Source organism: Gymnoscopelus microlampas (genome assembly GCF_963454915.1).
Source record: "Gymnoscopelus microlampas genome assembly, chromosome: 15".
Taxonomy (NCBI): Eukaryota; Metazoa; Chordata; class Actinopteri; order Myctophiformes; family Myctophidae; genus Gymnoscopelus; species Gymnoscopelus microlampas.
The window spans coordinates 34,391,295-34,403,519 of record NC_139952.1 but is presented as its reverse complement, the minus strand read 5'-3'; the positions used below and the strand labels follow the sequence as shown (position 1 = coordinate 34,403,519).

Below are 12,225 nucleotides of genomic sequence, written 5' to 3'. Positions count from 1 at the left end.
AACTTTTTGTATGCTTGTATATATTGGAATTATTAATGTGTGGTTGTGAAAAACGCACACCTGGACTAGTCTCACGGCAGAGTAGGGTACACATCCCTGTTTATACGTCCATTTGTTAGGCCTCTTTGTTTATCAACCAGGGTGCAGCAAGTCAGAGACATCCTGGCTTAGCTATGGTTCTGGTGTGTAGAACAATAGTACTAACACCCCTGATGCTGGCACGCTAAGCCAGACTAATGCCAGGAATGTCATCGCAAGTCTGTTGGCACATACTGTATGTTGCTACTGGGCCTGGGCTGGGGGGCTATTGGTAAAGTCTAGTGCCCTGCATGCTGCTAGTGCCAATATAGACACTAGGTTATGGGCTTCTACGTTATGGAGTTTATTAGCAACATTGAAAAAGATTTTGTCTCCAGCTAATTGCTACTGAGATAGAGAGCCTGATGGAAACTTTTTAGATGATATTGATGCCATTTGATTCACGATTAAGCCTGAAATAGTCTGCTTCATTCCTATCTCTAAAGAACGTGTCATGAGTGTATTTGTCCACACAGAATAGATGTGCAGGAACAAAACATTCTTCTTGGTGACCCTAGAACAGCCTCTAGTGGAGATTTGTTAGTGTTACAGTACACACAATTTTGTTATATACTTTTATTTAACCAGGCAGAACAATTCGTATTTATAATTGTGGCCTGGCAATCAATTCAAAGATATGTGGCTTCAGAGAAGTCCAATTCCCATTCCTAAAATTCCTCTGATTCTGACAGCTGTGTTCTGTCCCTGTAGAAAGACTAGCTTTGGTAGGGAATATCCTTGTGAATCAGATCATGCAATAAATTATGTTTATCTGCAATGTTACTATTTTGTTTATGAATCTGTTTGGGACATCCTTTAGATTTTGTAACTGTCATCAATGTTTGACCAAAACATAGAGATTCTGATACACGGTGTCTGTCTGTCTGTCTGTCTGTCTGTCTGTCTGTCTGTCTGTCTGTCTGTCTGTCTGTCTGTGTCATAGTTGGAGAAGCAATGATAAACAAATATTTTGGTAATGGTCAGAGGAAGATTCCCTCAGGCTCTTGGTTTATTTGTGGGCAGATGAGACGGAGCAACTGTGCTGGGTTTTTAATATCACTTTAATAAAGTTAGATTGTGTGGAACACAAGACGTTATCGCCCGTCTCTCTCACAGGCCTCTAGACTGTCTGGCACAGTCAGGGAATCCAATGTCAAAGCTTGGCGTGTCCTGCATCCACACACCCCTCTCAGAAGCTTGGTAGTGTGTTGGGCCTAGTCCAAATTCTAATGCTGGAATCCCATTGGGTGGAACCAAATTCCCATCAGGGGGGTTAATGGCGTATCATGTCTTCTTCTTGATGGTGTCCTCACTGTCGGGTGGTAACCTCGTATTTCCAAATTTTTAAGGAAATGGAAAAATAATCCAATTGACTTAGAATCCACAGATGGACTTAACCTGGTGTCCTTATTTTGGGCATGTAATTATAGGTGAAATATTCCATTTTGCGAAACATTTTTTTTTTTGGTCAAAAATAGAGAAACTACTGTAGCCAATCTACAAGCTCACAGCACGTCGTGGAGCAACACGTTGAGCTTCCAGATCTTTTGTTTTCACTACTTTTACGTAACACTGTCATACGACAAATTATAAAATAGGCCAGGGCATTTATTCATGAACATTATATAAAAAGACGAATATGGAGATACAAGGTTTCTGCCTGAGAGTGATGATACAGTATGCTTGTGCCTGTGACAGAAAGAAAATTGGCAGTGTTTCAGAGTGAGTTTTGACACCAAGCTCAAACAGCTGCATGTAAACAGCAACATCGACTGATCAGGCAAGGGAGTCATGTTTGCTGCACTCCATGCTATGACATTTCATATAAAGATCATTTCAGGGCATTTCTTAGGTAATATGCCATGGGTGAGAGACAGGAAACGAAAGATATGCAACAAAGGTCATGAGCCAGATTCAAATCCAACAACGTTGCAAGTGCCCGTCACGTATCCCTAACATGGTATACCTCCAGGATGTATGTGATAGCATTTCATTGAAGAACTTAACTTCTCATACAAGTTCTCTATTTTCTGTCTTATCAGCTTAGACTGGGTTACGCACGAAGGCACATTTCCATAGCAACATTCCCCTGATTAAGATAATATTTCAGGTGTGGCCTTCCAGTTGCTACATTAGATTTACCATCTGTCATCACTAGAGGGTTTATTTCCTTGGTCTGAAGCCCTGAGCATTAGTGGAGGTCCTATGCAGTGCTGATTTCTCAGCATGGATATTTTGGGTGTGATTCAACAGGGGCACGTAGTTCCAGAGGTGGAGGTTTTAACTGTTTATAGTAACATCCCGTTGCACGTTGCATCACATCATTGATGAGTTATTATAACACATGGCTGGATAGCTTCAGATACATTTCTGTGCTGTCTGTTTGGTACAACATTTGTGCTGTTGAGACCTCATGAAAATCTTATGATTCCACTGTCTGGGTACATTAGCTCTGAAACTTGTACTGTTTTCTTATTGGTTTCTTGAAAACTTAACGTTTTACCTATGACAATCTTCGCTGTGAGGCATAAACCTTATAATGTCATTACTTAGTCACAAGCTCTTGTTAATACTTTTCATACTGTAGGTTAAATATTTATAAAACCCATAGACAGACTTAACGACTTTTCAACTCATATTTTGGGCAAGTCTTTAAAACTTTTTCAACATGTTAAAAGTTTTTCACATTGCGGTGCATTGTGCGTAGATCTACTATTTTTGCTTCTTTTGTGTGACACTGTCATACAATTTTACAGTATGAAAAAAAACATAATGTGAAATATAGAGATACAAGGTTTCTGCCTGACACCCACTGTAACTGGATCTGTGCAACAGCCTCTTCATGATAATCAGTTATTGATCAGGTATTTATTGGAGGAGAAGGCAGGGGTTCCTCTCTCACCCATCTCTTAGCTGACTTGTGGTGAAGGATGTAACATGTACTTGGCTAAATAAGAAAATGACTCAGTGTTATGGTGACATGTGTTACTGTACACGGTTGAGGACTCCCTACTGTCCTCGCACACAGTCTGCTCACTGAGTCATCCATGTGGACAGAAAGACAGGATGAGAGATCAGTGTTGAAAGAGGTGAAGGTCACAGAGAGACTGTTGAATTCAGCACGGCCCTGCGAGAGTATAAAATAGGATTTGTAACCAGGTGGCCCTTGTAAAAAAAAAAAAGATCTGAAAAAGTAAAACCTCAGAGGATTATAACATTATGATTGAATGGTCATATATTGTCAGAGTCCCATGCCATCTTAATTGAAGTCAAACTCTATAAGGCTTGCATTGACTGAAGGCCTCAACTGACTGTCTCCAGTCACTTGGCTGACGATCAGACCCAAAGTGTGTAACAGGCGTTTCAAATTGTTATTTGCCTCAAAGAACTCTGCTTTGTTATGCTCATCATAGCCTATAAAACAGTGGTAACTTACGAAATCCTATTATCATAATTTGGGGTTATTTAGGTGGCTTCCAAGCAATGTGAAATATTTCAGTTATTATAATGAAAAGCAGCTGTGAAACATTTGCTCTTTTGGGACGTTATAAAACTTGCCATACTGAGTACGGTAGTTACAATCTACAGTATTTAGTCTTAACAGCTGCTTTTAAAAGCAATGACCTTAAGTGGTCTGGCCTACAAACACTTATTCATGTTGATAATATATGTCCTTGACTACGAGTGCTCTACAATAAGTGGTTCTAGCTGCAGACTCCCATTCACTCTGAAAGAGACTTGTTTGAACTTGATACTTTATTGTAGGTGTCTGCTTCTAAGACAACCATAGCAGGATACATATAGCAACAAGACATGACTCAGTCATGTATACCAGCTTGCTTTCTTTTTTCTCTCTGTGTGTGTGTGTGTGTGTGTGTGTGTGTGTGTGTGTGTGTGTGTGTGTGTGTGTGTGTGTGTGTGTGTGTGTGTGTGTGTGTGTTTGCCGTGTATGCGCGGCTTGTTTTCACAGACCTGGTTTCTGATTTGTCTCCCAATGGGGAGCCACTGCTAGTGGCTCCCCATTGGCATAGACCTGTTGCTTATTTCTCTCGCAGAATCTGGCAACACTGCTAGGCCTGAACGGACGCTACGCAGCTCGTGTGCAGAGGTGTAAAGTAACTGAGTACATTTACTCAAGTACTTTACTTAAATTTTGTCCTATATATTACTCTGTGTAACGGCGATTTGAACCGACGGCAGTTGTGTGTAGTAGCCATGGAGGCGAGAGGCGTGTCTAGTACCATAGCTTGGGAGGACGAGACCTCCCGTTCAGAGTATGGGAAAGTATCCCCATTGGCCCCGGTCATCAAATTATTGGCTTAGGAATGCCACAAAAACACAAATAAATCCATGGATTCAAGGTTTCGTGGGGTGTGCAATTGATAGAAAATAAGTCATTTTTTGGGTGAACTACTCCTTTAAAGGACAGCCAATGATTGAAAACATGTTGCGAATATGTTGAGGATATGTCGAACACATGGATGACTAGTAGGTCAGTCTCTTCTTAGACCAGCTGGTAAAAACAGTGAAGGCACTGGAGCAACTCGGACAGTTGGAGCCTCTTTTATTATTAGGGTGCAAATAAAAGGAAGACAATGTTTCTATGTCAGTACATCTTTGTCACATTATGTGACCTGACCAACTTGAACCTAGCTTGAGGTGCAGTAGAACTCAATCAATCAATCAAACTTTATTTAGAGCACATTTCACACAACCTTAGTTGACCAAAGTGCTGCACAGGTAAAAGCAAAACAATACATCAAAACAAAGAACAAAAACAACAAATAATGTGTATAAAACACATAACATGTATACATACAGGAGACACAGACACAGAGCGAGATTGTACATTTACACCTACTGTATGTACACAGAAGGTAGGAACGTTAGATAGGGGTTAAACAGGAATTGTACATTGAGCACCGTGTAGGCTAAGCACGAACAAAAAACATAATATTTAGGTTGTTAAAAGCCAGAGAGAAAAGGCGGGTATTAAGTAAGGACTTAACAATCTCGATGGACTTAGCAGGTCTGATGTCGGGATGGAGATCTGCGGCTCTGGGGCCGCCACCGCAAAAGCGCGGTCACCTCTGGTTTTGAGGGTTAGGTTTGATGGCACAGTCAGTAGTGACTGGTCAGCAGATCTCAGAGCTCTGAGTGGATTATGGGGCGTTAAAAGTTTAGCCATATATGGGGGCGCCAGACCATTGATAGATTTAAAAGCAAATAGCAACATTTTTAAATCAATTATATATTTAATCGGGAGCCAATGGAGTGAGGCCACTGGTGTGTCTTTTGGTACCTGTGAGAAGGCGGACAACAGTGTTATCGTTGATTTACGGAGCGATACATTTTCCACAATGTTGGGCACCAATATAACCACCTTCCTCTTGCTTTTCAGAGTAATCCTTAACCTTTCTTCTATGCTAAAAGAAAGAAGGAGTCTGTGCTGGAGAACTGGTGATTTAATAACAAAAATATATTGAATAAATCCACGTGAACAGCCAGGGTTCTAAATGGTATCATCCGTAGTAAACATAAAATATATCACTTCCTCGCTTTCAGTGGGACCGCTTCCCTCTACACCAGAACACAAGAACCTGAGTGAGGAGTGGTCAATGCCATAGTATAGGGCATTGCAATAGTCCAGCCTAGATGAAATAAAGGCATGGATCACTAATTTAAAATAGTTTTAGGGGGGGGGGGTGAGGTTATTTTTTGGCGAGTAGCCGACAGAGCTAATCTGTCAAAAATAACGCCAAGGTTAATTGCACTGGTGTGGATATTGGAAGTGAGAATGCCCAGGGTGTTGACAGGGGAGGTGGGGTGATAAAAGAGGTGTCCAAAGATAATAATTTCAGTTTTGTTATCGTTAAGAACAAAGGGAGGGAACTCCCTCCCTTTGTTCTTAAACATGTCCAAGCTGGCAGGTTGACAGTAGTAACTCTATCGTCAAGGTTCAGATCTTGATTTTCAGTAACGCCAGATCAGTGCCAAGTCACAGAGCCACAGTCATTTTTATTTCTCCTTAGTTTGCCCATGTGTCATCATGAAAATAAAAAATACCCTCAAACCATTGCTGTAGTGGAGCGATGATGAGCAATGATTAGGATAAATAGCAAATCATTATTTTATCCTGCTTAGAGCCTCAGATGGGTAGGGTTTACTGCAACATCAATTTGGATAATGTCTTACTCCTGCCCGTTTTGCACAACATGCTACAGGCACCGGTGGACCGATCGTTGGGAAACTTTGCACGCACACTCCCAGCAGGCAAAGGAAAATTTGTTTTTCAAATTGGCTTGTTATAGCGCCACCATGAGACAGATGTTTGCGTAACAATTTTTTTGTTACTACTCCTACAGATTTTGTCCAAACGTCATAAAAATCGATATACTAGATAATCTCTGTAGTCATGTGATCAAGATGATCTGTCACATTTCTCATATTCCATTCCGATTGGCTAAGCTTGGCGGAGATGGCCTGTTTTGTACAAAATGCCACACATCATGAATGCAGCACCTGATTGCTGGGAATCTTTGCACGCACATTCCCACTCAGCCAAGGACAGCCCACTTCACGTTTGGCCTATAACTCTTGAACCATAGGTCGTACAATTGACATCTTTTTTTCCCTGGATTCCTTGGATCATGTCGCAATATGGAGGCACCGTTTGTGCCAGGTAACATTTCCTGCCATACTGCGTTTTCGTCAAAACACACTTTTTACTAGCCTGGTAAACCCTCCCTCCAGAAATCTCAATTGTATTTTATTTCAGGAGTGAGTCTGGCCTGCAGACCTATATGGGCAATTTGGCTGTGGGCTGGAGATGGGCGGGAGTAATGTAGCTTTGATGTCCAAGTGGCCCTTTGATGTCCAATTAAGCCACTTTAGGCTGCAGTGATTATCACCAGGAGTAATTGGTTTGTCTTTGATGTTAATGAGCAGCTTGTATGAAAGGTGTATTGATTAATGACGTGTGAACCACTCTGGTTCCACCTGATTGGCCTACCCCCACTGTCAATCACAAAACAATGAGCGAGGACGCTGATTGGCTCGGTTAGTTGGTAATTCCGCTAGAAACTCCCACAATGGGCAATCAGGCCAGACTCACTCCTGAAATAAAATACAATTGAGATTTCTGGAGGGAGGGTTTACCAGGCTAACTTTTTACAACTACTCCTACAAATTTTGTCCAAAAATCCATACACATTAACTCCGGAGTCATGTGATCAAGATATATGAGTCAGATTCTTCAGATCCCATTCCAATTGGCTAGGACTGCCTTGCGGGTTTGCGGGTAGGCAACCCGGCCTGGCGGAGACCTGTGCTCCGAGGAGCACACTTTTCTAGTCAAATGGTGCATTTATATAGCACCTTTATCCAAAGCACTTTACAGTGAGCATTACGTTCACTCATTCACACACTGACGGTAGAGGAGACCATGCAAGGCACCAACCTGCTCATTGGGAGAAGTTAAGGGTTAAATGTCTTGCTCAAGGACACTTTGACACTTACTCAAGGAGAGCAGGGTATTGAACCGTGAACCTTCCGATTCCCAAGTGGCCGCTCTACCTCCTGAGTCATTGTCTCAACTTTGTTTATTTGTTGTTCTTGCACAGAATTAATGCTTTTTTTATTGTACTTAATGCATCCGATGACAATTTGTAGTGACTTATAAACACTATGATGCATTACAGCTGTGATTATAATGCATTATAAAAGTGTGTTATGACTATTTGAGTGCTTATAACTATAATTATAGTGTAATAATATAGTCTATTATAGTATAATTATAGTGTTATAAGCAGATTATAATGTATTATGGAGAGGCTTCATAGAAAGTGTTGCCAATTAAATTATTTGGTATTACATGGACCACTTTGCCAAGGCATTTTTGGTTCTCCTAAAAAGGCATATACTGTGTATACATGTGTCCCCATTGATACACGTGTCCCCATTGCCAAATAGATGCCTGTGATCTCATCTAATGTAAGTGTGCCAATTGGTATTAGAAGGATTAGCTTGTGGTATTATGTGCCAATGAATGGGCAGTTGTTTTGAGGCAAGCTACTTGGCCCCTTTCTATTACTGCAGTTCGTTGTTTGAAATACCTGTTTTTGTCTTGCCTGGTTAGAATAGCATGCCTCACATACTGGATGCAAATTAAACTATTAACTGTCAAATGTGTTGAACATTTGACAGTTGATAGCTCTACTCTGTGTTTGCTCACCCATACATATTTTGGTATGATGACGGTACAGTGTCAGTATATCTTAAGCTGACACTGGGCATTACAGTATACACTGTATATAAATTATGCTTAGGTTACAGCTTATCACTGGAACCTTGAGGACACTGCTGAGTCAAAGTCAACATCACCTTCACTGTCATCTGCTGAACTGTGAATACATTCTGACCAGTAGACATATACGTAGTAAGCTATGGGAAATTAACTAGATTGGACTACATTTTATGTTCAGCATATCATTTAAAAGTAGAGTAAGTGGTATTTCTTTCTTAAATTAATTCTTAATAATCGCTCTATAGTCTGATATAGTCATTGCTATAGAGTGTTTGTTCAGTAACAGGGTCTTCCTTTATCTCCAGCTTTTTAGTATATAGATCCGGATACCAATTTCATCCAATCAGGAGAGAGAACTCATACAGGATATAGGATAAACAAGTGAAATTGGAAGGGATGACACAAAGAAAAATAGCAGACAAAATTGGAACTGGTATAAAATGTAATCTGATAAATGGGTAAATGGGTGATTTTATGAAAATGGAAACCCACCTGAAAATGTATTTTCTTAAAGAAATGGAGAGACGGGGAAACCCCTGTTAATGAACAAACACTCTATCATTTTGTTTATTTGAATTGATCAAATGACCAAATGATTGTTTTATTTATATTAGTCGTGCTGTATTGTGTATTGTACTGTGATTTTATTTCACTGCCATTGATTCCCTTTACCTGTCTTTGGCTTTGTTTGTAAAGATGAAACCATCCCCCCCAAAAAAGTGCTGTGTCATGATCCACACTTATGTCAAGGTCCTTTCCCTCTGCAGCACTTCTATGAAAAATTGATAGTCTCAATGCTCTGGTGGTAGACTGCCTGAAGCACAGGTATTGCTGAGTCACTAGTAGACTCAGATTGTGACACTGTGTATTGCAAACACAATAATGTATCTGATGTTGGACTGATACTATGAGTTACTAGATGACAGTAAAAGGTTAGCATTCAAAATATCATACATTCATTAAACTTCTGTGAATTAAGTATACACTTAAAATGAATTTTAACCACTTAAATCCTATATTTAGTTGACAGAACATCTCGTTTGGAGAAAATAGCCGAGCTACAAGCTCACAATGCAAGCTGTTTTGGGCATTTCATTTAAAATTAATATTAGATTAATGTTCAGACTTGTGCATCCCCCCCCCCCCCCCCCCCCCAACATTGGTGTTCCCTCCTAAGAATCTAAATGCATTCTTCACTTTACAACAGCCGCATTGGCTGGCCGGAGCCAACTCACGCATCAATGTAATGTGATGGCTGAGCGTGACTGTTATTGGTTAAAGGCAACTCCCTGTGAACCACCGAGAGGATGGGTTGGGATGGGACAACATCAGGAAGGGAGGGGAAGTGTGCTTTTTTCTTTCACAATTTTCTCTCGGCTGACAAGGATTGTGTGTGAGAGAGAGACAGAGAGAGAGAGAGAGAGAGAGAGAGAGAGAGGAGAGTGGAGGGGGGAGACGGAACAAGCAGCAGCAGAGAGAGAGAGAGGACCCAAACACGAAGCTGTCAGCTACTGTAGCAGCAGCACAGGAGAGGCGCACAGAAAATAAACGGCTGCAGTTTAAGAGAACAGAGAGGGTTTTCCATCCTCTGACGTGCTGCTGCCTCAGGGCTGTGTCTGCAGCGCTCGGCCTCGACTGACCAACGGCCTCAGGGATTGGAGCAGTGAAAGCCAGATCATGGACGGGAGGTCTATTCAGCATGAGATCACCTCTCTCAAAGGTACTCCTCTCCTTCAGTTTTTGTCCTCAAGCAGACATCTGCATGCTTCTCCGGGCCGCCTCGGTTTCCCACAATCCCCTTGCTGTCTTGAGGATGTGAGCTGTTCAAGGATGTGAGCTAGGAAAAAGAAAGAAAGAAAAAAACTTTTAGTTTGAAAGGGTTCCGTGCTGACGTTTTAAATGTTGGAGGAATTCTAATCCTCCGCTCTCGCCCTCTGTTTCTGCTGGTTGTTTTGGATAAAAGGAATGAAAGGCTTTTGTTCCCTTTTGTGCCCAAGCATGACCATGGGGGCTGCGGCCAACGGGGGTCTGTTGGTTGGAGAGGGTCAGTGGCAGCGATTGTGTCAAATGTTGATTTAACGAGCGTGTGTGTTAGAGCCGGGGTGAGTGCTGTGCGAGGCTGGTGCTGCATGCGGCACACTGAGTGCGTCTGCGCTGGGAGCTGCAAAGTGGCTGCGATGCTGCATCGCCGCGGTAACAGTTGGGCTGACTGTAGCCCTGCCCCTCTGCTCAGGATGGGACTGTGGTTGGAGAGAATCGCAGGATGTACAGCGCTAATGGGACAGTGGTTAAAAATGATACGTATCGCGTATTGTAAACAGCTCTCTATATTGTGGTAGTTGATTTTTTTCCCCCTGCATTGAATAGGTTACAACTTGTGTTTGATTACTTTGTTGACATCACTGGAGTTTACTCTGCCACGGCCATTCCTGTCGCACTTATAATGTGTAATTATTGTGTTTTTGTGTTATACAGTATAATAATGATCCAAGATGGAAGCTATATTACTGACTCTATTCAAATAGCTTTGCTCTCAGTTCAAAGCAAAACAGCTGTAATGTGAGTTTGTATGATATGATTTTCTGTTGCTTAAAATAGGTATGTTGATCACTCACTACATTCACTGTCTGGGACATTCTAGATTATATTGAAATAAAGATGTTGAACATCCTTCAGTATATTGGCTCACTGGGACATTCCAGATTATATTAAAATAAGTATGTTGAACATGAATTGATTCATTAAATTGTCTCACTGGGACATTCCAGATTATATTAAAATAAGTATGTTGAACATTAATTGATTCATTACATTGGCTCACTGAGACATTCCAGATTATGTCAATTGCCCCACTTGCAAAGGGAATTCAACCATGTAATTTGTAGTTAAAGTAAGAAATGTTCATAATAGTCTAAATTATGAGCTGGCAGCTACCCAAGGCCTTCTGGCTACTCTGCACAATATCGCATCCCTGTCTGAATCAGGGCTACTGTACTTAATTAAAACTGTTCTCCTCTCTTGCCATTCATCTCTGGGGAGGATCTTTATGTAGTAATCTGCAGGACAGGTATTACTCTTTCTTTTTTTGCTGGTATTTCCAGGCTGTTGGTTGAGTGATATTATTCATGCAATGGCAAACACTGCTCCTTGTATCAATGTTCTCTTCCTACATCTAGTGGTGCTCAGATTTTTTTTTTTAACTTGTGAAAGTAGCTGTACCATAATGTAGAAATACTCTGTTCCAAGTACAAGTTCTGCATTCAAACATGATTAAAAGTACAAAAGTATTGGCAAGCATAAAAATGTACTTAAAGTACCAAACATAAAAGTACTCATTATGCAGAATGGTCCATTTCACAATTCTTATTCAATAACATTGGATTGGAATGTAATTAGTAATGCATTAATGTGTTAATCACTTTAATGTTTCAGCTGGTAAAGGTGTGGCTGATCACTTGATGTCCTGCTGGAAAGGTTAACCTATAATAATACATCAAAATGTATAAGTTAATGTATGTTTTTTAATGAAAAACTAAATCTGCAAACTAGTAACTAAAGCTGGCAAATAATTGTAAAGTAGTAAAAAAAGGGCAATATTTTCTCTGAGATGGAGTGTAGAAGTATGCAAAAAAAATGAAATACTCAAGTAAAGTAAAAATGTAATGTAGCCTGACAGTGTATCGCGGGTTCGAGTCCCGTTTCCGACGATCTTAACTGCATGTCTCATGTCTCTTTCCGCATCTCTATCTCTCCCCGTGTCCTAGCCACCTCCACTGTACACTCATCATTAAAAGGCAGAAAAGCCCCAAAAAGTATCTTTTAAAAAAAGGAAAGCCCCATAA

The 12,225-nt window shown here is 40.8% G+C and overlaps 1 protein-coding gene across 6 annotated transcripts in view; it reads left to right on the top strand.

Annotated features, from left to right (window-relative positions):
• Positions 1–12,225, top strand: part of pleca (plectin a) — a 129,009-nt gene that overhangs the window by 18,029 nt on the left and 98,755 nt on the right. For 2 of the 6 annotated variants that reach the window (XM_084079850.1, XM_084079847.1), the window contains exon 1: positions 9,888–10,103. The exons of the other annotated variants lie outside the window; for them this stretch is intronic. In XM_084079850.1, the coding sequence (XP_083935976.1) occupies positions 10,061–10,103 (43 nt within the window). In that variant the 5' untranslated portion in view covers positions 9,888–10,060. Of the gene's footprint in view, positions 1–9,887; positions 10,104–12,225 lie in introns of those variants that run through there. 6 annotated transcript variants of the gene reach the window in all.